This window comes from Onychostruthus taczanowskii, unplaced genomic scaffold, assembly GCF_017590055.1.
Source record: "Onychostruthus taczanowskii isolate IOZ18803 unplaced genomic scaffold, ASM1759005v1 scaffold6, whole genome shotgun sequence".
In the NCBI taxonomy this organism is placed as follows: domain Eukaryota; kingdom Metazoa; phylum Chordata; class Aves; order Passeriformes; family Passeridae; genus Onychostruthus; species Onychostruthus taczanowskii.
Window position 1 is genome coordinate 8,979,446 of NW_024503679.1, and position 23,172 is coordinate 9,002,617.

Genomic DNA, 23,172 nt, shown 5'->3' on the forward strand with positions numbered 1-23,172 from the left:
CACTCAGATTGATATTTGTGGGTCCCACAAATGGGGGTGGTTGCAAGACTAAAACCATTCTGCAGCTTTTTCTGATCATTCATCTGAATTCCTCTCTGATCAAAATCTGTCTTTCCTCCAGACATTAGCCCAGGCCAGGAGCACCTGCTGAGCAGGGTTCACTCTCACCTAAAGCAATGCACACAAAAATACAGCCAATCCTGCAGAGAGCCTGGGACACGACTCCATTTCTGCAGTTTGTGGGAAATGCAGCCCTCGCTGGGCACTGGGGCACTGGTGGCACCAGGTGTGCTGCCCAGGAGAGGCTACTGTGCAGATACACAACACAGGCTTCTTCCACACCCCCTAAAACCTCCCCTAAACTTCTTCCAATCCCCCTAAAACTCCCACACCACAGCTGCCCAGGGAACACTGGACACAAAGTCAGGCTAACCAATGCCAAATGCCACAGAAGTGGCCTGGACAGATGACAAAGAAGGATATTGATGAATCTCATTTACTGTCTGCTGCAGCACAACACTGACTGACTTCCCAGTGACTCAAACTGTGTTTAACAGTACAAATCAAAGGATGTATAGCTTTCCCTGTTATTAAAAAAGTTGTAACAGCTCAAGGACTGCTGAAAAAATTAGATTTAAATGAAAGTAAAGAGCATGGACGGAAGAAAAATATTCCTCTGACAATGCTAATGTCCAGCAGCTGACAATTACCTTCAGCAATCTCCATTTTATATACTTTAAGCTGGCTGCCAGAAGCTGGCACAGTCCATTTGAAAATTTAACTTTAAATTATTTATCCTGTATGTGTACAGGTATTAAAGCTAAATTACAAACCTGTGAATGATTGCTTGAGGTTTCAATTTTCTCTTGAGATCTGTCTCTTGCAAGTTTTGCAGCTTCTTTTACTTCTTGGAACTTCTCTGCAAACTAGAAAAAGCATGAAATATATTTATTAACATGATTTATCTTCCATTAAACCATTAAGACTGCTACCTTCTCATGGTATAGATGTCCAAAAGTGAACACCTAATTTTATTAATTTAGAATTTTTGGCAAGAAAAAAACATTTTAATTCTTTGGCAAGATGGTTCTTCCAAAAGAAGTGGGGGTGTTTCTGAAAGAGGAACGTCTCTATAACTCTGGCCAACCACAGACCATGGAGGAAAAGGAACTGTTGGTGTCTCCCGGTTTGATTTGGTTCTGTTTATTTCCTCCGCCTTCTCTGCTTCCCTTGGTGTTGACAGTGTATTAAAGACAAAAGTATTAAAGACATATGTTTGGATAAAAATAGTATCAGTGTCTTCTATTCCTAAGAGCAAGTGAATTCAATTAAAGAATGCAAATAAGTTCATCTGCAGGAGATATGCAAGGGATTATCAAGACATAGGAAAAAGGAGAAGGTAGATCTCAATGTATGATGGAGTCGTACAAAACCACAGCTTTTCTGCTCTGATTTTCTTATTACTTCCAAAAATAAAGGTAGAAGACTTCAGATAAAGGCTTGAATGCTTCCTGTAAGAGGGATATATCAGACTGGGAGAGGTGAGGGAAAGGAAGACAAAGAGGGAAGGTAACAATCCCAGCCTCTGTGAGTTGCTGTAGGACATCTGCTCCAAAGCCAGCCTGGCATTTTTGGAATACAAGTATTATCACAGCCAGTCAGGGTTGCAGGGCTTCAAACAGTTTAAAAAGTGTTTAAAATTTGAAAAGGAGGATTACAAGGATGAAAAAGGTATAATACATAATTTGTTTTTAAAATTATGATGTATCCACTGTAAGAACTGGTAACTTTATCTTTCAGCAAAAACTGCTTGGTCTTGCTTGCCAGTGTTTTAAGAAACTTGAAATGCTAGAAAGGCAAGACATTTTAAAAGTAAAAAATATAAACAGATGTATTTATTGCAGTTTGTGACAAAAGGATTGCCATTATACTCTCGCATAATACAGAACACTTATTTACAGAAAAAAACCTGTAAATAAAAGCATGAAAAAAATCCAAATTTACAGTTGAAGAATAGAAAGAAACATTATTCACTTAGCAATCTTGCCTTCTAACCTTGGATTTACAGCAGGTATTTAGCATGCTCTCTCAGTAAAACTTGGACTATAGAGACTGATTAAACAAATCTTCTCCATTTGGTCTAAAAGAAATCTGGATTTACACGTGTAACACACACAAATGGCAATTTCCAACACACACACACATCATGGTTAACCCCCAGGGACGAGCACGTTCTGGAAGGTGAGTGATGCCCTGGGTGCACCCTGTGCTGTGTGGCAGTGCTGGTGGAGGAGGATGCAGCTCTGGGATCCAGCTGCTCCTGCACCACAGCTGCCATTGCACATGCAAGGCGTGTGCCCTGGGATGGCAGCAGCTCCAGCTGATGGCATTGCAGTCACTACACGCACAAATGACTTGATTACCTCTCCAGCACTCCACAGATCGTTAGGAACAACCACATTACATTCGTGCCTTTAGTGATTGAACTCTAACTTTACACAAAGCATCTTTCCCGCTGTGACAGAGCAGCTATAACCAGCTGATTATTTCTAAAATATTATATCAACAGTAAGTTCCACATTTGTGTTTCTTGTGGATAGTGCAAGGCTGTTTTGAGTCTGTCTTTTATAATAAATCTTTCTCTTTTACGACAAATCTCTTCATCTTATGTATGAAAAATTTATGAGGGTTCTTCATGGATGATACGAAATATGAACAGACAAAAAGAATTGGGAGTGATCTATCAAATTTTATTTTGCAGCTATCTTCGTAAAGCACACAGGAGACTGCTGTGAAAAATTATGTGAGCTGGGAAGAAAAGGACGTTTTTCCACATTTCCATAATAAAAAATTGCATATGATTGAGCAACGCTTATCTTCAATACTAACCCAATAATGATCTCATTGCATAAACGATGTCAGCCATGTCTCTAGTTCACCAACACATGCATTGAACACATTTGCATTTAGAAAGTGATTGCTGCTCTGAGAGGGGCAGTGCCAGCCCCAGCTCTGCAGCACTGCAACACCCACTGCACAGGAGCAGAGCAGGAGGTTCTGGAGCCACCCCCAGCTCGAGGCTGTCAGACAGCGTGGCACAGCCACAGGGCCAAATCACCAGGAGAAATCAGATTTCCCTCTAGTAACCAACTGCTTCTGCCCCAAACACAAAAAAGTGGTAATTGGTATCACAAAATCATGCTCCACCTCCAAGGTCTAAGTTGAGTTTGAGCCATCAAACCATTACAAAAAAAGGGAGCAGTTAATGAATGTCAAATTCCTAATAAAAAGTGTGTTCAGTAAATGAAAACTTGTTAAGTGTGGTCTCGAGGGGCAATGAAAATCTAAATACCCAAAACCAACTACAAGAATTCATCATGCTTCTTCTCCTTAGGTCCATGCTTCCCCTCTGGCAAAGATCCCAACATCAGCAAAAAAACCCCACAAAAACTGCAACAGGAGAGTTGCCAACTGAATACCACCCCAGCAGTCCATCATGGATTACAGGACATGCCTTCCCATGCCCCAGGAAGCTGTGTGACTAAGCTGCAACACAGAGAAGATTTGCTGCTACCAACACTTGTGAAGCTTTCTGGTCAAGCAGCTGCAGCCATGAGCACTGCTTGATTAGGAGTCTTGGCCAGTGAAATTTAATGGGGACTCGAGGATGCTGCTGTGCATTGCACAAATTATTTAAAGGCTGTTCAAATCCACAGTCAGTTTATCACCAGGAGAAATATATATATATATATATATATACACATATATATTCAAATAGACCTCCTTAGCATTTTATACATTAAAAAGCATGATTTTTTTTTATGCATAAATTTTAAGCTCCTGGTCTGGCATTATATTTTATGTCTCCTACTGACAAATTGTGCCAGTATCGGATGAAACAGCTGCTCCCACCCAAAGCAGGCTCATAAATATTTCATCTCCCTCTGGGTTTGCAGCAGGCTGGGTGATGTGACAGCCCTGGGGAGCACTGCTGTGCCCTGACCCACAACACACACGAGCTTCTCCCGTGGCTCTCCTGGGATGAGCCCTCAGCACGGGGCAGAGGGGCTCCCAACAAGATTATTTACCCCAGAAAGTGCTCAGAAATTTGCTCTGTCCCAGCCAGGGTGTGTCCAGCTCTGATGCCAGCTGCTGTGTGCTGGGGCAGGGCAGGCTGTGCCCCGAGCTCGCTGCCCTGCAATGCAGTGATTGGCACACATAATGTGCAGGAGCGCAGAGAAATAAAGTCCAGGGCTTCCCAGGGGCCAGAGGCAGCTGCTTTATGATGTGCAAAGTCTGGCTTTACTGGGTTTCTCACCCGTATAAATCTTTGTCCCTATGCCCTTGACTACCTGCAGCTCCTCGTATATAGCACGGCTGCCTCAAAGCACCCTGAACGACAGCAGAAACCTTCCTTAACCACTTGGTGTGCAAAATTCAGCACCACCTGTGCAGCACCAGCCCTGCCTTCCCACCCCCACACACGCTGTCCTTTCTGTGATTCCTGCCTCAGTTTGGCTGAAGCAACATTTGAACGATGCCTTGAGACCCTTCTGAGGCACAGGGGAGGGAAAGGAGGGTCAGCGAGTTCTGCACAGGGGGAAAAGGACCCTGAGAAGGACATCAGCTTCAAGCCCTGGGATTCTCCCAATCAATGGGAATGGTAATTAGGTTACTGGGTCACAGAACGCAGTTTTCATTAACAGCTCATGTTTAATTTGAACTGCTTTTCCCTACAGGTATGGATTAATGCTTTAAGTATCTCAAGAGAAGCAAAGCATTAGAATGAGGCAATATCTTTTATTAGGCCAAGCAATACACTTTAAAATGCAGGCATTTTTAGGCATGCTAACCTCTTCTCCTGCCTCATTATTTTCTGCTGCTTTCAACGGACATTTTTCAGCTTTATTTATTTATATTTATTTTAAGCCAGGGCTATTGATCTCTGGTTTAGGGGGTTTTAGTGTGCCCTTCCAATTCCTGACTAAGCACTTCAATTATTTCCTGTAAAATAGCAAGCTTTAATTTATATCTTTTATAAGAGCATAACGATATTAATATAAAATGAAACTTGATTTTACTATTCCCAGTACACCTATATAGCTGTAATCTCACTCTCAACTCTGATCTTTCTTACTAATGGCTCAATAATTAAACTGAGAAGTACAGACAATAAAGAAGTATCTTTGTCCCGTTGCTTTGCATGGTGATAATAAACCAGGTTTTCTTATATTTTTCAGCTAGGTAATGTCAGAGTTTTGGTTTTTGTTTTTTTTCTTTTTTAATAAATCAACTCAATCTATTTTTAGAAGCAGCCCCCTTAAGCTCCCTCTCAATATTCTGACCAGAATAAGTCTTTCTGCTGATTTGGAAAGCCTTTCATGCAAGTAGAAGGTTGTATTTTGGGCAGTGGGCTCTTCAGCAGATCATGCAATGCAAACAAATGTACAAAGTGACCTGGGAAGAAGCACAGCTGGGGCTGGTGCCCCTGTACATGACATGTTATTCACACTGGCTCTAGACTGGCCATGTGAACATGACAAGCTGATGTCTTCTGAGTATGCATTCCTTCTGAGTGGGTTTGATAAGGTCTGCAGAACATGGTAAAATTTCTCTGATTAGGGTCAAGGTCCTCCAAACGTACCTCCTGCCTTACTACAGTGAACTCAGTGCCTTTTTTTATTATTTACCTCTCTTCTCCTGAGCCAGACCCAGCACCACCTGCCCCATGTGGCACATGGTGCATGTTTAGCCCTAATCTGCCACTGAGGCACCGTGGGGTCTTGTGCCATGTTACAGAGGTGTAACTTCAGTAATCCAGGATTAAAAACTACTATCCAGAGGTGCTAATTCTCCCATTCAGTGTTCAAAGGCTGCATTATAGCATGGTTATCTGGTACTCAAAAAAATGATTCCCCTAGGTCCTTTTTAGTCCTTCTCTATTCCCACACATCTTATTAGCTACTGTGAACAACGCTTTGCCCCAGGAATGAAGAAAATGCATAGGTGAAATGAGCAGTCCTGTACACCTAAGTAAGCACCATAAAACATAACCATCTCCAACAACTCATTTTTAAACAAGCTTTGCACATCATGCCTTTATCATCCCTGAAGAACAGATTAATGCCATGGCACTTTCATGGGCATCCCAAGTCCTAAAATAATTTAGCATATGAAAAGTAAAATAACTTTTATTTTTAAGAAACACTTGCAAAAATGCAATTCTCTAGAAATTGCAAAAACATATTAAGACAGACTTACTAAAATAAATTCCTAAAACAACTCACTTGACAGGGAATTCCTTCTAGTGCAGTGCTCTGCCTTTGCTGCTTTAGACACCACAAGAAACACCTTCTTCTCCTGATCCTTTTCTTATTAAAGCACAGGAGAGGACAGCAACCTGAGAGGCTGTGGCATGCCCAAGGACACCCTGCTGAGGTCACTTATGGAGCCCAGTGCCAAGCAGCCAATGCCTCAGGAGTCAAGTATGTGTGAGATAAGTAGGGCTTTTTACCACATGAACAAACAATCATCTCAGCTGCCTGATAAGCACTTGTCAAGACCACTACTTCAATGACAGAGGAGTATTTTCAGGTGCTGGTTATTCAGAACAAGAGGCTGCTCTAGCCTTTACAAGCCTGCTAATGTACCCAGTCCCTAGTCCAGGGAAGTGTTTCATTCATACCAAACTCAGGATGAGGAGTTTGCTGCTAATGCAAAGGCAGCTTTGTCAGCAAGCCTGACATCAGCTCTCCCTGGCTACTCATCCCCTGCCAGCAGCAGCAGTGAGGGCAGTGTGTGCCACCCACAGGCAGTGGTAGTTCCAGAGATGGCAATTCTGGTAATTCCAGAGATGGCAGTTCTGGTTATTCCAGAGATGGCAGTTCTGGTAATTCCAGAGATGGTAACTCTGGTAATTCCAGAGATGGCAGTTCTGGTAATTCCAGAGATGAGCAACCTGTACTGCTGAGGAGGACCTGCAGTAACACACGGGTTGGAGACGTGCCACGCTGCATTACCAAGGAGCAGGACAGCCTTGGCAGCCATGCAGTGAGCCCCGTTACCTTTGTCAGCTGCTGCTCAGAGGGGAAGCCCAGCCCGAACACGGTGTTGGCTCTGCTGTCTGCCCACTGCCCAAACTTCTGCGACGTTTTGGTGAAGGTCATGTTGGGGGTGATGGTGCTGTTTATGATCACCTGGTCACAGACAGAGCAAAAAAACCAAAAAAGAATTAAAACGTGCAAGTCACATCGGAAATGCATATCCTAGCAACGGTATCATCCAAAGCAATTAGCAGTCTAAATTGGGAAATTGCTGTGTTTAGATTTTTTTTTCCCAAAATAAAACAGTTGTTTTATTGTCTTCATTCTTGCAGGAGTTCTCATGCTTTGTCTTGTTTTTCAAAGTACCATCACAGCTCTGCAGTTAAACGTGGCTGCAGGAACGTCACTGAACTCAAAGCAGGGTCAGGAGGAACAAAACTGCTCTGGCAGAAATGCAGATGCAAAATCCTTTTTTTTTGCATTAGTAAACCATACAGCCACTGCCCCAGGAGGTGCCTGCTTGAGCCCTCCAAGCAGGGCACCCCCCAGTAACACCTGAACTCACACCTGAAGGGCAGAGAGATATTTCTGCATTTTTGCATTTGTCTCAGGCCTCCACAAGTAGAATGCCAGAGACATATCAGAAGTTTCAAACAAAACCAGACAACAAAAAGCAAGACAAGAAGAAGCTGATAGCTTAACAGGTAGTTTAACTTGGGAGGGTGGTGAAGTGCGTCACCAGCAATGCATATGCAGTATCAAATTTGGGCCTTGGAACAAATATTTTGCCTCTTTACACATGTTAACTAATATCTGCTTCATCACCAGCAACCCTAAAAGCAACAGTGGTTCTTGTAACTAAAGAAATAGCCAACAAGAGGAAGGCTGGTGGATGAAATCTTTGAGGAACTTAGTGGAGCAAATATAAAATGTAATCTTGCTAAGAGGAATGAGGTATATGTCAGTTCATTATCAAAATCTTATTTTCAAGATACATCATTATATTAGTCTAGCGACTTCTTCCCTTGGAAATTAATTCATGTACAATGTTCTTTCTGCTAGCAGAACAAGAGCTTTCTTTAGTAATGCGTACCATCATTTCCAAAATGCAAATTATGCACTAATTAAGCCCAATCTGTGGGACAGTTTAATTAACATGATCAGGAAGTATCCTGGCAACATCATTTACTATGTATTCCAAGCAGTTTTCTCCTAAGCTATCATTTACATTTAGCAAAAAGTGTGAATCAAATTTACCAGAGGAAGATCCTCACTTGCTTCTATCCCGTCCCTGACTTCGGACCACTGTGCTGACACTTTCATTTGCTTTCTTAAAAATTACTCAACTTATTTCCCTCCTTTTGCATCATCACTTTCAATCAAACCTACGATTTTCTGCCATTCCCCACCGCTGGAAGTTTCACCAGAATCAAGACAGAGGAGAGCCAGGTGAGTGGTACTCCTGAAACTGTCCTTTGCACGGGAACAAACAGAGCAAGAAAGGGGGAGAGGTGACCCTGCCACCAGCACAGGTCAGCATCAACAACACAGAAGCTGTGGCTGCTCCATCCCTGGAGTGTCCAAGGCCAGGTTGGATGGGGCTCTGAGCAGCCTGGTCTGGTGCAAGGTGTCTCTGCCCATGGCAGGGAGCTGGAACACAATGATCTTTAATGTCCCTTCCAGCCCAAACCACTCTGTGACCAGCCTTCAGGGTCACACACCTCCTTGAGTGGCCAGTGCACAGACAGAGGTAGGAGCAAAGCTGCCCAGATGTGTTCTCCTCCAGCTAAGTTGTGCCATAGGAACAGCCAACATAAAATCTAAATGTCATTTCAGTAATGTAAATTAAAAGAAAATCAGAGGTTTTATGTAGGGGTTTGACAATGCAAAGGGACTGTGATAATACAAGGATTGTATGGTACAGAGAGCCAAAAGAACAGGAGGAAAAGCTACCACCAACCCCAAAATTCAGGGTGCTTTCCAGAAACTTTAAAGAAAGTGCTATATGTATATTTCTGCTTTTAAAAAATCCTACATCAGACAGATGAACCACTTGCAAATGTCTAGCTTCTCAAATTACAGAATTTATTTTAAAAACTAAAAACTTCCCAGAAATTTCAAGTCATAGAAAGTATTATTTCAGTCCTGCTGTGCCTATCAACTTTGAGATCTGGGGGGAAAAAAAAAACAAAGTGACCAGTTTGACTGAAAGGCAAAAGCTTCACTCACTGATAGCTGACCCTGAGTAGAATACAATTCCTCCATACCTCCTACAATAATCACCGAGAAAATACAAACATATTAAAAAACCACACTAAAGTTATCTTTTACAAGACAGTTCAATATTATGAGACATGACAAAAGCAATAATGAAGGCTGCAAACTTTAAACCAAGAACACCTTATTGAGCAATGGAATGCACTACATTAGCTGAGCACCTTAGGAGTTTTTTTCTACGGCCAGTGGAGAACCCAAGGAAAGGCTGAGGTGAGCACACACCTCCGAGAAACTGACAGTTCAACTGTTAAATTTATAATTAGCTGCCATTAGTGAAACTGCCTGGAAGCTGTCTCTACCTTTCCCCTTAAATCCTCCTCTGCCAGTCAGGCACTCCAGAAATGCTGCATTCCTACAGAGAAGTGAAAACCTAAGCAGAAGCTTAGGAGATTAAACCAGAGCTCATGTTTCTGTGAGTTCAGAGGAGATGGATGCTGTGGGTACATCACACTTATTCACCTGCTCCTCCTGCCCATCCTCACCCCATCTGCACATTCACTCCCCAGATCTGGCCATCATTTCAGAGCAGCGACACCCCACTGGCAAGGGAACAATCATGTTGGCTGTGTTTAGGAGAAAGAAAGGCTGCTGTGATTTCAAAGAACAATGAACACTGAGGCTGGCAGGTGCTCCTGCCAGGTAACACAGCCTGTCCCCACTCCCGTGGCAGGGTCACCCTTGGCTATGTGGGACCAGCAGGAGAGTGCTCCCCACCACTCCTCCATCCTCTGGGCACATGGTCTCAGCTGGGGCAGGAGGCAGGGGGAAGTATTTGTGACCACCACAATGGGAAAGGTCAAATAAACTGGGAAATTTTTCTTTTTCTTTTTTTTTTTTTTTTTGTGAAAGTATGAGCCAGAATTTTCAAATTTCAAAAGAAGGAGAGAAGTAAAAGGGCACTATTTTGCTGCAGGCAGGATGAGCCATCAGGCTCTTTTCCATCCCTACCTGCAATCCAGCATGATAATCCTATAAGAAAAGGCCACTCATCAATTCAAATGAGCCCTTATGGAATACTTTGCATTTGGTCTTCATTTGTATAATACACACACAACGAAATTCCAGCTGCACCATAAAATGGAATAAACTTGTGGACTTTCATCCAGGATAATGGATTCAGAAGACAAACTACTCTCTAATCAAATGCAATCAATCCCTGAAGTGGTTAAAGAGTTCTCCCTAAAGACAAAGGCAAAGAGAAGTATAATATAATAAGCACCTTCCAGAATAATAAACCCATTCATCATACTCACTTGTCTACATGTGGTTAAAATAAAATCTGCCTTTGCGCTCACCTACATGCAAATGTATCAGATGGCAAACATTCCTGATACACCTGCATGAGCCAAGCAAAATCTCATACTAATTTCACTTCCTTTGGGAGAAAATCAAACCTGAGAGCTGAATTTTTATCTGAAGGTGACACAGAAGTATGTTCACAGCACAAGGTAGTGCTACCTCACCCTGAAAGACTCCAGACATTTCGGAACGCACTGGGTGCATTCATCAGATAAAAGTGAATGCAAATAGGCTGGTGTAGAGCAGAACATTCATGGGCTGAAACACACCCATCCTGCTGCCTTCCCACCGAGAGAAACTGCCAAATAAATCAAGAAGGAAGAGGTCACAAGACTCCCTGAGTGCGTAGAAGGAGGAAAACGTGCTGGCAGCTCCTGCTGCTCACAATGTACGAGCAGAGCCCACAAATGCAGCTGCTGCTTCTTTTAGGGGAACACTTGCAGTACCTGAAGGGCTCCACTCCTGCACACCCTGTAGCACAGCAGTGCACGGAGGGGAAAAGCCCGTGTGGCTCCTGGAAATGCACTTCCCAGGCTGCTGCCCTGGTGACACAAGGTGAGCAGGCAGGCTGGCAGCTGGGGCACACGGGGCTGGCTCCAGTGCACCCTGATCCCATCAGCCTTGCCAGGCTCACAGGAGGGAAAAGCTGAGAGAGAGCAGCTCCAAGGGAGGAGAGCAGTGAGTGCAGAGGGCATCTGGCACAGCCACTGGCACAGCCCCCAGGAGGAGGAGGAGGAGGAGGAGGATGGACACAGCAGGAATCTGCCAGGACACGCACCCAAGGGGTGATGAGCCATGTCAGCCAGTCCTGATGGCTCTCCAGCTTTTCTACCTTTCTACCTTTTCTACCTTTCACCAGCTTTTCTACCTAGGAAAAGATTGAAATAACAGCTATGAAATAGCTAATAAATGTATTGGCCAATGTATTTTCAAACTGTATTAAATTAAATCAGGAAAGGACACCTTATTCTGGGACAAGAGTGCCAGATTAGGAATTATTCTGGAATTTCCTCTTTAAATTCACATCACCTGTTACTCTGAAATAATCACACCTCCGGAAAAGCCCCAAGGCTCCAAGCCATAAGATCTGCTCCTTAAGACTATACTAAAATCTCCCCATTTCATTTTCACACCTCTGAATATGTGCTTCCAGTTTGCAGCCCTTGTGAAATTTAATTTCCTCAACCCACCAGGCTGCTAATCTTCAGTAAAGATGTATCCCAGTCTAAAAACAGAATTGCAGAAGGAAAGAAGCTGCTAATCCTCTGGCCATAGCTATCACAGGCTCAGCAGGTTCTTCCAGCTCATCAGGTCGACATGAATCAGAAGGGCTTGTGACACAGGATGTGAAGACGAGGAGTCAGAAGTGGATTTACAGACAAATTTTATTCCAAATATTCAGCAACATTTCTGTGGAATTAGCCCACCTACATTTCCATGATCTGTATTATCCTTTACACTATCTACCACATTTCCTACCTGTGTCTCTAGACAGAATGTAACATTTTTTCACCAGGATGTAACTGGTGATAAACCACTCGTCTCATTTCTAGTCCTAGAAAGCCTGTGTGTGTACACACACACACACACACACACACACACACACATTGTTAATCAAGACTTTGGCAATAAAGGGAAAAAGAGAGTCCCTTGCTGGGACCATCAAGCTGAGTAAAGCCAGGGAAGCACAAAGACACACAAAACCAAGAACAGCAATGGCACTTGTAGCTTTGCTTTATCTGCCCCAGACACCGACATGGCACTTTTCCTGGGACGGGCTGAGGGTATGGAATAACTGGTCTGGGAGCACTGTAAGTGCACATTAAGAAGAGCACAGAGTTTCTCCACTCTGCTGCTCCTGCCGCTCTCCCCCTGGAGCACAAGGGGAACAGCTCAGCAGGCACGGCTGGCACAGCCACTGCCAGGCTCTGGCTCTGCTTCCCCTCCACTCACCCACACTGCAGAGAGCCTGGCCTGCTGCTGCTTTGCAAGAATTCCTGTTCTACACAGTTAGCCAGGACAGCAGCTATTTCAGCCGTCACTGGACTCCAAAATCTCCCTCTGCCACACCAGCTGCTCCTGCTGGAGAGGAACCGCAGAGGTTCCAGCAAAGAGGGAGACACCAGGACATCCTGCAAGACACACAGCACTCGCTGCAGCCCTTGGCATTTCCCTCCCATCCTGAGCTCCCTCTGCAGAACAGAGACTCCTTGTATGGGTAAAGCCTCTCACGTGCTGCTGCTGCTTGTTTTATGGGGAAAAGGGCCATTTCCACACTTGCACATAGTGCTTTTTTTCCTCTTAAATTGCCTTGCATCCCCAGGATAATTCCCTGAATTATGAGGTTCATTTTAAACCCCAAAACCCAAAAAATAAAAAAAAATTTCCATACAATTTTTGTCCTTCTTCATAAACAGAGATGTAAAAATAGCCCCCCCCCAACAAAAGGACTAATAACTGTTTTTCCTCTGATAAAATACCTCTGTTACAAAGGCCTCACTAAGAACCTGTCTAAATGCAACAAAAGTGGGTTCATGATTGTGTGAATTCTATTAAGTAAATCTCCTGCTACACCTACTCCATTGCTCTTTTTCTTCCCAAGGTAATTAACAACTCTGCAGAGTTGGCTTCCCACCTCCTCCATCCAGTCTAAATCTCTAAAATCTCCTATTTTTGCTTTGACATCTGACTAGAATTTTTTTCTTCCTTTTAGGCACAGCACACACATCCACCCACCCACACGATTCAAAGCACCAGCAGCTGTTTCATGAAGAAAATCTACAGCAAGGGTTTTTAAACCCTTTGGAACAAATTGTTACCCAGGAATTTCATGCAACAATTTACAAAATATATAAAGCAAGATGCTTGCATATTATTTTCATATGATAAATAAGATTCCTAACTTATGACAAAAAGGGAGAAGGATACAGTGGAGACTCTGGTTTTTTTTTCCTAGTGACTAATATTGGGGTGAGGGAGAAGGCTGCTTTGACTACAATTATAAAAAACTATAAAACTTCCCATAGACATATCATATTTACATTTTGGATGACTTAATAAAAGCAGATCATCTTTGTGTGCAGTTTAACCACATCCCTAACTTAATTATTTAAGCACTGATCATTTTCTGCATTCTTCAAGTTTATGACAACAGCCTCACTGAAGGCTGAAGGTCCCTCCTGAAAGGCAGGAATGGCACAACCACACACAGCATCCTTAAAGACTCCTGCACTTTAACAGCCCACACACCCTGGGAGTGGTCAGCAATAGGATAGCTTAGTTCCCCTTCAAAATCTGGAAGAACTGTCCCATGGCATGAGCAATGGCCATGATGGACAGGTATATTCTTTTTAGGAGGTAACAGGACGTTCAGGTTCCTTTACAAAGACACCACAGGGTTTCAGAGACCTCTCTGGCACGTTCAGGTCCTCGTCACACTCCAGTCTGGTGATCAGAAATCACTCTGAGTGGGCCAGTTACTGAAACACTAGTTTTGGCACAGCTTTTCTGAGTAATTTTACAGAGGGGTTTTAAAAAGGAAAATTCTACCAGTAAAATCTATTTTCCCTACTTGCTGGTAAGTGCTGCAGTAAGTGATCCTCATGGCCGATTTGTATCTTTTCTTTTTAGTGAGTAACAAATTTCATTTCTGCAAAGGTCTTTGCAATCTTGTGGACTCAGCTGTGTGTGGTCTTTCCAGAGCCAGTGACAAACACACACCACACACATAACAAGCAGAAAAATGAGCCAGATAGGAACAAACAGTGGCAGATGTGCTTCTGCTCTTCTGTCAAGGATACAGCTGTTGACAGCACTCTGGTATGTTTTCTCCTAAGCTTACTAACCAGCTTCTGAAGGATTTACTTCCAGAAATAATCCAGGAAATGAGCTGAGAATTTTTCACATTTCAAAGTTAATAACTTGGAAAGAGATTAATATAGAAATGTTTAAGTGGTATGAGATCTACAGCTCTAGACTTTAATTTTTTTCTAAGCCAGAACACAACCTCAGGAGATGGTCATGATTTCTGGTTGATTCAATCTCAAGTGACCCACCAAATTTCCTGGCATTTACTTTCCTCCCTTTCCCAGCTTTTGACAAGCTCACTTTTTCATCTGGAGTTCTAGGTGTTTTTTTGTGCAAACATTTTTAAGTTTTCCTTCTACTCTTGGCTCATCTCCACCAGTATTACTAGTTCTGAAACTCCTATTGCAGCTAAGCCCTAACCATTTTTTCTCATCCTCTGAATACTCAAAGACCTGTTCACACAAGTGCACCCAATAAAACCAGTTCTAGCTATCTAAACCTGCCTTAGCAACTGTTGGACAATTCTCCTGCAGACACAACTCCAGGCAATGTCCCTTCCTCCCAGTTATTAAACCTGCACCTCCCCTCAGCCTGAATTTCTGAATACTTGATATCACCTTAAGCAAACAAAAGATGATGCAAGTGAGAAGTCTCATCCTTGGCTGACAGCTCTGCTTCCCCTTTCTGCTCTATTTCTCCCCCACCAAATTCCAAAGAAAACGTTCTCAAGTTTGAATGTTTAGAGAGAAACCAAAACTCAAGCAGCTTTAATCAAGCCAAGTACACCCCTAGCAGAGACACCACAAATATTTTCAGACCATCAGAGATTGTTGTTTTCCTCAATTTCATTCACTCTTCCTTCCAAGATGTCTTTGAGAGGAGTATGAAGTCCTGGTCTGCGGAGCAAAGGATCCAGCACACACCTCAGTGTGCTCACCCCAGATACTGATCCTTGTTAAAATGTCCATTTCCATTCCTTCTTCAGCCTGTCCTACTCCAGCTTCCCCTAACCCCAACATTCCCATTTGCCTTTCACACTCCACAGGTCCCTTTGGAGCTCGGGGCACACCCCACACTCCATGCAGCCCCTCCTGCCTTGCCCCTGGCTGCAGGGCTGCTGCTCCAGCCCCAGGGATGCAATCCCTGCCTAGGAGGCATCAGCATCACCCACTGATGGCAATTTCTCCTTAAACTGAGAGTTCACTCTGAATCATCCCAACTGAGGCTAAAAAAAAAACATCTGGAAGTTGCACCGCCACAACTCTAACACCTTTAAATAAAATCAGAAAATAGCTGTTAAAAGTATTAATTATTTACTGCCAATTGTTTCACTGTCAGAGCGAAGGACAGCTCCAGAGCAGGTTAGGCTGGTGGGCTTTGCCTCAGGCCAGGACAGATATTCTGCTCTCAGTGTGATCATTGCACAAAATGAAGGAGAATTCTCTACAAAGGAGCAGCTGCATCTCAGGGAGCAGTTCCATCCAGTTCCAGTAGTCACAGAACAACATGACCAAAAGGCACCACAAAAAGCAGCTTGAGATTCCTCAAGCATCTTCTACAATGTCTTTTGGTTAGCACTGCTGGTATCAGAACATGTCTCCAGCAGATGAGCATCATTCTCCAGCAAGGCCTGGGAAATCTGAACCAGGAAAAGCACAAAACACACCTGGTGAGACTGATGAAATGACACCAGGTTATTTCAAAGGCTGTAGTTTGGATGAACAGTATATACACACTGATACTATTGTAGTTCTGTCCCAGTAAAATTTGTATAGCCTATTCTTACATGTTTTATTATCTGTTTGGGGTGGTCCTGTGCAGACCCAAGAGTTGAAATTGATAAGCCTCGTGTGTCCTTTCTAACAGAGGATATTTTATGATTCTGTAATTACATAATGTATATTGGAAATCATAAACCCACAACTAATGTTTTTACTTAATAGTCATCTCAGTAGGATAAAAGCAATGAGATGTTTATTGTAACATGCACACAAACTGTGCATGCTGGAAAACAGGACTGTGCACTAAAATTGTATTTTATACCATATTTTGAGTATAATTTTTATATAGGGCATGAATTAGTTCCATCTGCTGACTCTGGCATCATCTACAGTGCTTAAATTCACGTTGAAATTAGCCCAAATAGTTCATGAAACAACACACTATGATAAAGCGGGGATGAAGGCCATCAAATATGCTTAAATTTCTGTATTACAGTAACCAGCCAGACCAGTTTGGAAATCTTCTTCTACAACATATGGGCAAGAAGGCACAAACACTGGATCAGTGAAATCAGACCTTCAGAGGTCAAAACCTGGACTCCTCTGCACTGGTTTGCCCTAATGCAGTGCCACCCTTCAGCAGTGTCACGTGCTGCCTTTTGAGGAAAGGCCACCAGGGTGTCACACAAAGGTCCTTTCCACGCTGGTTCTGTGTCAGACATCACAGTAATACTGAGCTCACACTCCTCCCCCCAGCCAAGCCATGGTTTATGGCTGGCACACTTTCTGGCACCACCAGAAAAGATTTCCCACCCGGCCTGGAAGAAACTGAAGGGCAAAAAACAGCACGGCAGAAGAAGTTTTAATCTCTTGGTGGAAAAAAAAAAGCTTCGAGAAGACGGAATAAAAAATATTTTATTTTAATCAGATTTTACTAGCAAGGACTCTCTGGAAATCACAGTCATGCAGTCAGCAAAATAATTTTCAGGGTGAGGAGTGGGACCTCTTGGCATTTGAGCAGGCAAAGGGCAGCTGGCTGGGACTGCAGCAGCACCACCCTCCTCGGGGTACAGCACACAGCACTCCTGACAAGCAAGGGCCAGAAATAAAACTAGGGCAGGCAAAACTAGAAATCAAAGAATCTACCTCCCTTTGACAAAACACACACAAATACCCTCACCCACACCTTTCATAGCATTTCAGGATTTATCTATAGACATTAAAAGAAAAGCCAACACACCACTTTGTAAGGTCACTTTTAATTTACTTTTACATCCCTTTATCTTTGGCTACCCAAGGCTGTAAAACATCCTCTGCAGTTCCACTACAAAACTATTAAACCTGAAAAATTAGGTAGTTAAAAAACTTAGGTATTTAAGAGAAGGCAGGCATTAAAAAAACCCCAAAACACCCTATATATCAGTGCGCTTAATTCATCGGGTGCGGGGCCTGGTGAACACACACTGACACTCTGAATGCCAAGTGAGAAGCCAATATTTTGATTGTTGCTGCCACACATTATCACAAATCATACCCATGAGGTCCTAGAGGCAGAGTTAAATGCTGCCACACCAACGCAGACCCCTGGTGAGGTACACACTGCCAGAAGCCTTTCATAATTCAGTGCCAAAAATTTTGTAATATATAAATTACTTGGTAGGTTTTTTTCCTGTGAAAGAGTTGCTGTTGGTTTAATGGCTGAATTTACGTCAGTGGAAGAAAAAAGAAGAATGAAAATATCTAGTCAGATAAAGGAATTTAATCTGTGGTACCATACCCTGTAATTGTTTTCCTCTGAAAGAAAAGATTCTGAAATCTAAGAGTCACCTTTTGGCAAAATACTCTAGGATATTTTTAACAACTATGCCTTAAAATAATTCCTTTTCCATGGGCAAAGAAAAAGATCTGTTTTGAGCCTCTGAACACATCACTGGAAGAACTCAATTTCCTCTTTGTGTGCTGAGGACACCTGCCTCCAGTCGTGACAAGAAAAGTGTGGTTATAAAGAGGTGGGCAGCTACTACATTAGGTAGCAATTAGTTCCCTGGGACAGGAGCTGGGAAAGCCAGGAATACATCAAATATTAGCAGATTTACATAGCAGCCCTTCTTACCTCCCTAAATATCTCTGCCACAGGCTGCTGGGGCTGTGTCCCTGCCAGCTGCATTGTCCTCTGTAAATCACACTGTCCCCTGCTAGATGCCACTTGATCAAACAGCTTCATCACACCATGTAATGCACTGTATTCACTTTGGGGAACACCATGTGAATACTGATTGGCAAAATTTGGCCCATATTCTTGTTCTTACTAATTGCAATTTACTTCAGAAACAGACCCACTGATTTTGCTTTCCCAGCACAGCAATTTTTCTGGTTCTCTCTTCAATACTTTCACACACTTATGCCCAACTTAGCTGCTGATCTCCAATATTTGAGGTAATTACCAGGTAAAAAATTCTTAAATGAACTAGTAACTGGGAATGAGTGTCAGCTGACTGGCTTTTTCCTCTGAAACACAGTCTTTATTTCCTTATCATGCATTTTCCACAATCACTCTTGCAATGTAGTAATTTTTTAAAGCCTGATTTTAATTTTTTTCTAGTCATCTGTTTAATCATCTCTCAGAGACAACTGGGGACTGGCATCTGTGATGACTCTTGCTGTGTCACTTCTCTTGCTGCTGCCAGCTCAGTATGTCTCACTATGCACTTTATTGCTGGCTATTAATTTTTAAGCTAGCTTTATGTTCCTTATTAACAGCTCATTTCTCAAAAGAGAAAAACGATGTTGCTGCAATCCCAAGTTTTACAGAAATACAACATGAGCATCTGAGAAGAGGGCAGAGGCTTGTTTCTGAGGGATTATATTTCCATCTCAAATTCCTTTTCCTCTTCTCTATACTGTTTGGATAACACGTAATTTCAGTTTATAAAAAATAAATAAACCCACCAACCAGTGTACTATCATGCATTATTCCTGAGGATGACAGAGGCTATTGGTCTGCATAATTTTCATACTGCCAAACTTCCTTTTTGCCTCCAAAAGGCAAGGCAGTGTAGGTCACTTTTAATGAGAAGCCCTGTGTGTGGCTTTCCCCACACACTGCACAGCAACTGGGCACTTACAGCTTCATGTTCTCCCTGCATCATCACCATATTTTGTCTCCTTTCAACAGGGCTGACTTTTGTCCACAACACTAGGCACTTTCATATGGTGAAGTCTCCTGGCTGCCTCATTAACTCTGAATCAGTGTGTGCCCTTGCATTTTACTGTATCATTTCTTCCAGCATTCATTATGCTGCAGTTAGCCTCTAGCTAGAAACTTCTTAAAACATGATGAAATTACTTGCTTAACAACATACAAGTCAATTATAAGGCAATTAAAAGATATACTGATCTATTCCCTTGTTTGGTCATGGCATCTTGGTTAAGATCACAGCACATTCTCATATGGCATCTGTGAAATCTTCTGCTATAAATTGTAAGCTCCTGTCCACAGCACCTGTTTTTCTGTGAAAGACACAGGAATGAGAAGAGCTGCTGTCTTTAGCTTTGCAAACACGAGGAACTGAAGTGGTACAAGCTGTGCTGAATCCAGGGTTTTCTCTCTGCAGGGCTTCATTCCCCAGGTATTTTAATGGATTTGTTATTGGGATGGGAGAATTTGAAAGAAACCTGGCACCTGCAGGCAAATGCTGTCTCCTGGCTGGCCTGCATATTGGACTCCTGAATACTCCTCTGCAAACGAAGAGTTAAACTCCTCTGACTTCACTCTGCTTCCTATCTTTGCCCTACTCTCTTTCTGTTCCATATTTCTCACCACCTCCATGTGCAGCACCCAGACTCTCCTCCCCTTCCCCAAGGGGTAAGGCAAAGGCAGGGTTGCCCTGAATCAGGCAGCAGAGCCAGGCAGCTCCTCTGCCAGCCAGGTTCACAAACTGAGTTACCAATAAATGTGGGTACCTTAAACACATGGGCTCAGCAGTTCCCTTAAGCCCACTGCTAAACCCTTCTGCTCCCCTCTGCCCTGCACCCCGGGGCTGTGGGGACAAGGGACAAGGAGGAGATAGGGACAGGCTGCACCTGCTGGGAGAAGAGAGGAGGGGACTGAAGGACAGGGCACTGCTCAGGGTCTGGACCTCTGAGGACAGCAGCAGCTGCCTGAAGAAGCCACTCCTGCAGGATCACAGCCCATCAGGTCAGAGCTGCACCAGGAGGGAAGAACTCTTTGGGGTGACACTGCCCAAAGCCACAGCAGAGCCCAGGGGCTCCAGCAGCTCCAGGCTCCTCCACACACTGGCAACTCAGCACTGCCCAGGGGGACATGCTCTGTGCTGCAAGGAAAATCAAGCTTATGCAACCAGGTAATGACCAATATGTAAGTGAAGTACTCTGTATTCTTGATCTCTTCAATATATTTTTACCATTAGTATGTAATGTCAACAGAAGGTAAAAAAAAAGAACTGCAAATTAACCCAATATCTTCATACAAGTCGGATTTAACTGAAATTCCTCTGCAAGCAAATGTGAATCATATATGTTTGTCTAAAATAAACTGTTAGAACAGCCCCTTTGCAGAGCAGACAAGGATGGAGAGTTGTAAGAGATACACATCCTTCATCCCTGCCTTCCTTCTAGGGCAAAGTCCCTCCATTTACTTGAGCTTCAGCTTTTTTGTCCTTAAAGCAGACATAACTTATGCCCACAGTGATGCTGTCACATTAATCCATCTGGTATTTGCCAACACATGGAAGACTATTCTAATGAGATGTACAGAAAGCAGGGCACCATCATCTGAAGCTGTCTATATTCTTCCTTACAGTTCTACCCAGTTTCATTTTTGCCTGGAAAAGTAGGTCAAAACACTAAACAATAGTTGTTTGAAGGGAAAAATGCAACTTTTAACTTCTTTTGGCATAAACACCGGGTTTTTTCCCCAATTAGCACTCTTAAAATGGACAGGCAGGGTCACGGGACTCTCCAGAGGTGAGCATGAAGGTAACATCTATTCTTGACCTGTTCCTTAATCAGCAAAGATTCAATACAAGAGGAATAAATTATGTGGCCAGCAATTGATTCTTGCTTGGGAAGCCCCAGGGGAGAATTCTAATCATGCCAAGCTCACCTTCCTCTGGGACATGTCAAAATGGGGGGGATGTTCCTTCTGAGTGTCTTCTGAGCAGGTGACAAAGCAAAGCTTGGCTGCCCAGCTTGTTCTGTGCACACACTTTGCAGTTCTGGGCAGGACCTCTGGCTGTGGCCACACGCTGCCCCTGCAGCTCCCCGCCACATGCAGTAATTACTTTGTTTTCATTAATTGGTCTTAATGCATGCATGCACACCCACAAATCAAGCGAGCCGCTGCTGTGAGTGCAGCAGCTTTGGCTTGGAAATTGCACTTGCCAGGGCTTGCAAAGCCACCAGCCCAGCAGCAGCAGGCTCAGCACGAGCAAATCTGGGGGGCTCAGCTTCCCCAGCAGGGCCCAAGGGCTGGGTGTGCCTGCTGCACACTGCAGCATTCCTGGGAATGAACTCACTGCCACAAACAGCTTCGTGATGGGGAGCTATTAATGCTGTACTGGTGTCAATGAAACATTACCATCAATTAAAGCAGGCAGTATGGCAGATTTATAAGCCAATATGTAACCAAATATAGCACAGGAGATGTTTGGAAAAACAAGTATGGGAAATAGGCATGACAAATAGAAAAGCTTTATTAAGGGATGATTTCTGAGATCTCTATCTCCCAGAACAGTGATATTTTAACATCCTTATCCAAACAGGAACACAGATAAACAGGCTGTAAACTCATCTTGTTACCCTGTGGTTTGTGCTCTGACAGAAATGACCAATGATTTTCGTACATGAGCAAAATGTTTTCATTTATATCTCTGACTGGGGTCTGCTAGGGCAAAGTTGTCACCCATCAAGCGACTTTGGAGGGACTAATCAGAGGGATAAATGTAGTTTGTAATAAAAACAGTTGTCTGAGCAACCTATTCAGACCAACCAATTTGATTCTTACAGCAAATACTTGAGCACACTCTCTGGTAATGCAAAACAAATTAACAAAATAGGTTGGGGGAAGAGCCTTCATGCCTAACTTGTCACCTAAGGCTGATGAACTCCAGTGTGAAAGCTTAAGAAAATTAATTACTAAACTGTAAATAGTTCAGCCAGGCAAAAGTGAAAGTGCAGCTGACATTTATATTAAAACCTATAGTCTGCATGTATCTGTCTCCTTGGGTTTTTTTTAAAAAAGTACATGTTTATCACCAAAAAGACCTCAGCCTTATCTACCCTGACATAGGTGGCAGTTTCAGATACCATGCTACTGACTCAATTTGGACACTTAAGGTTCTCAGCTCACTTACCATGAAGTCAAACTCATCCGAGATAAAATCAACTAAGCTGGGCAAAATCCCTTTTAGGGCGCCCTGTGTTTTTCTAGTTATCACTAGAAGTCTCCCTGATGGATTATATACAAAATGGAGTGTTTATAATATTTAATGCAGCCCCTGAGGCAGGGCTGACAGTCCCCCACTCTCACAGACACGCGCCGGGTCCCCAGCTCCTACCTTGGCTCCATCCACACTGATAATCCGATAGCTGTTTCTCGTGCTGTCATAGAAGTAGGAAACAGTTACAGCCTGCTTGCTTGCAGGAACCCAGTTCTTCTTCGTGCTGGGGTCAATTTGGAAGACATGGGCTCTGGTGGTGAAGATGGGCTGTTCTCTGGAATAGGGAGGGACAGGAGAAATGGATGCGTGAGTCTGCGGAAGGTGAAACGTCCCAGAGCCCGGCCTTGAGCAGGCACACTGAAAGCACAAGGCAGAGGGCACCTGGCAACCCCCCAAAAGAAAAGACAGAGCAGTGACACTGCCCAGCCACACTCCAGCCTTGAGTACCTTTCCTTGGCACCACTTAGTGACATTCAGCACCCTAAAGTTACTGCCATAGCCCAAGAAACAACTGGCTTTTTTCTCCCCATGTTAAACTACCTCAGTGCTCATCTATTCCTCAAA

The 23,172-nt window shown here is 43.4% G+C and overlaps 1 protein-coding gene across 4 annotated transcripts in view; it reads right to left on the minus strand.

Annotated features, from left to right (window-relative positions):
- Positions 1–23,172, minus strand: part of HOMER2 (homer scaffold protein 2) — a 53,483-nt gene that overhangs the window by 8,062 nt on the left and 22,249 nt on the right. For all 4 annotated transcript variants that reach the window (XM_041418601.1, XM_041418600.1, XM_041418602.1 and 1 more), the window contains exons 2-4: positions 22,726–22,882; positions 7,065–7,196; positions 834–926 (exon numbers count right to left, since the gene is read on the minus strand). In XM_041418601.1, the coding sequence (XP_041274535.1) occupies positions 834–926; positions 7,065–7,196; positions 22,726–22,882 (382 nt within the window). The remainder of the gene's footprint in view (positions 1–833; positions 927–7,064; positions 7,197–22,725; positions 22,883–23,172) is intronic.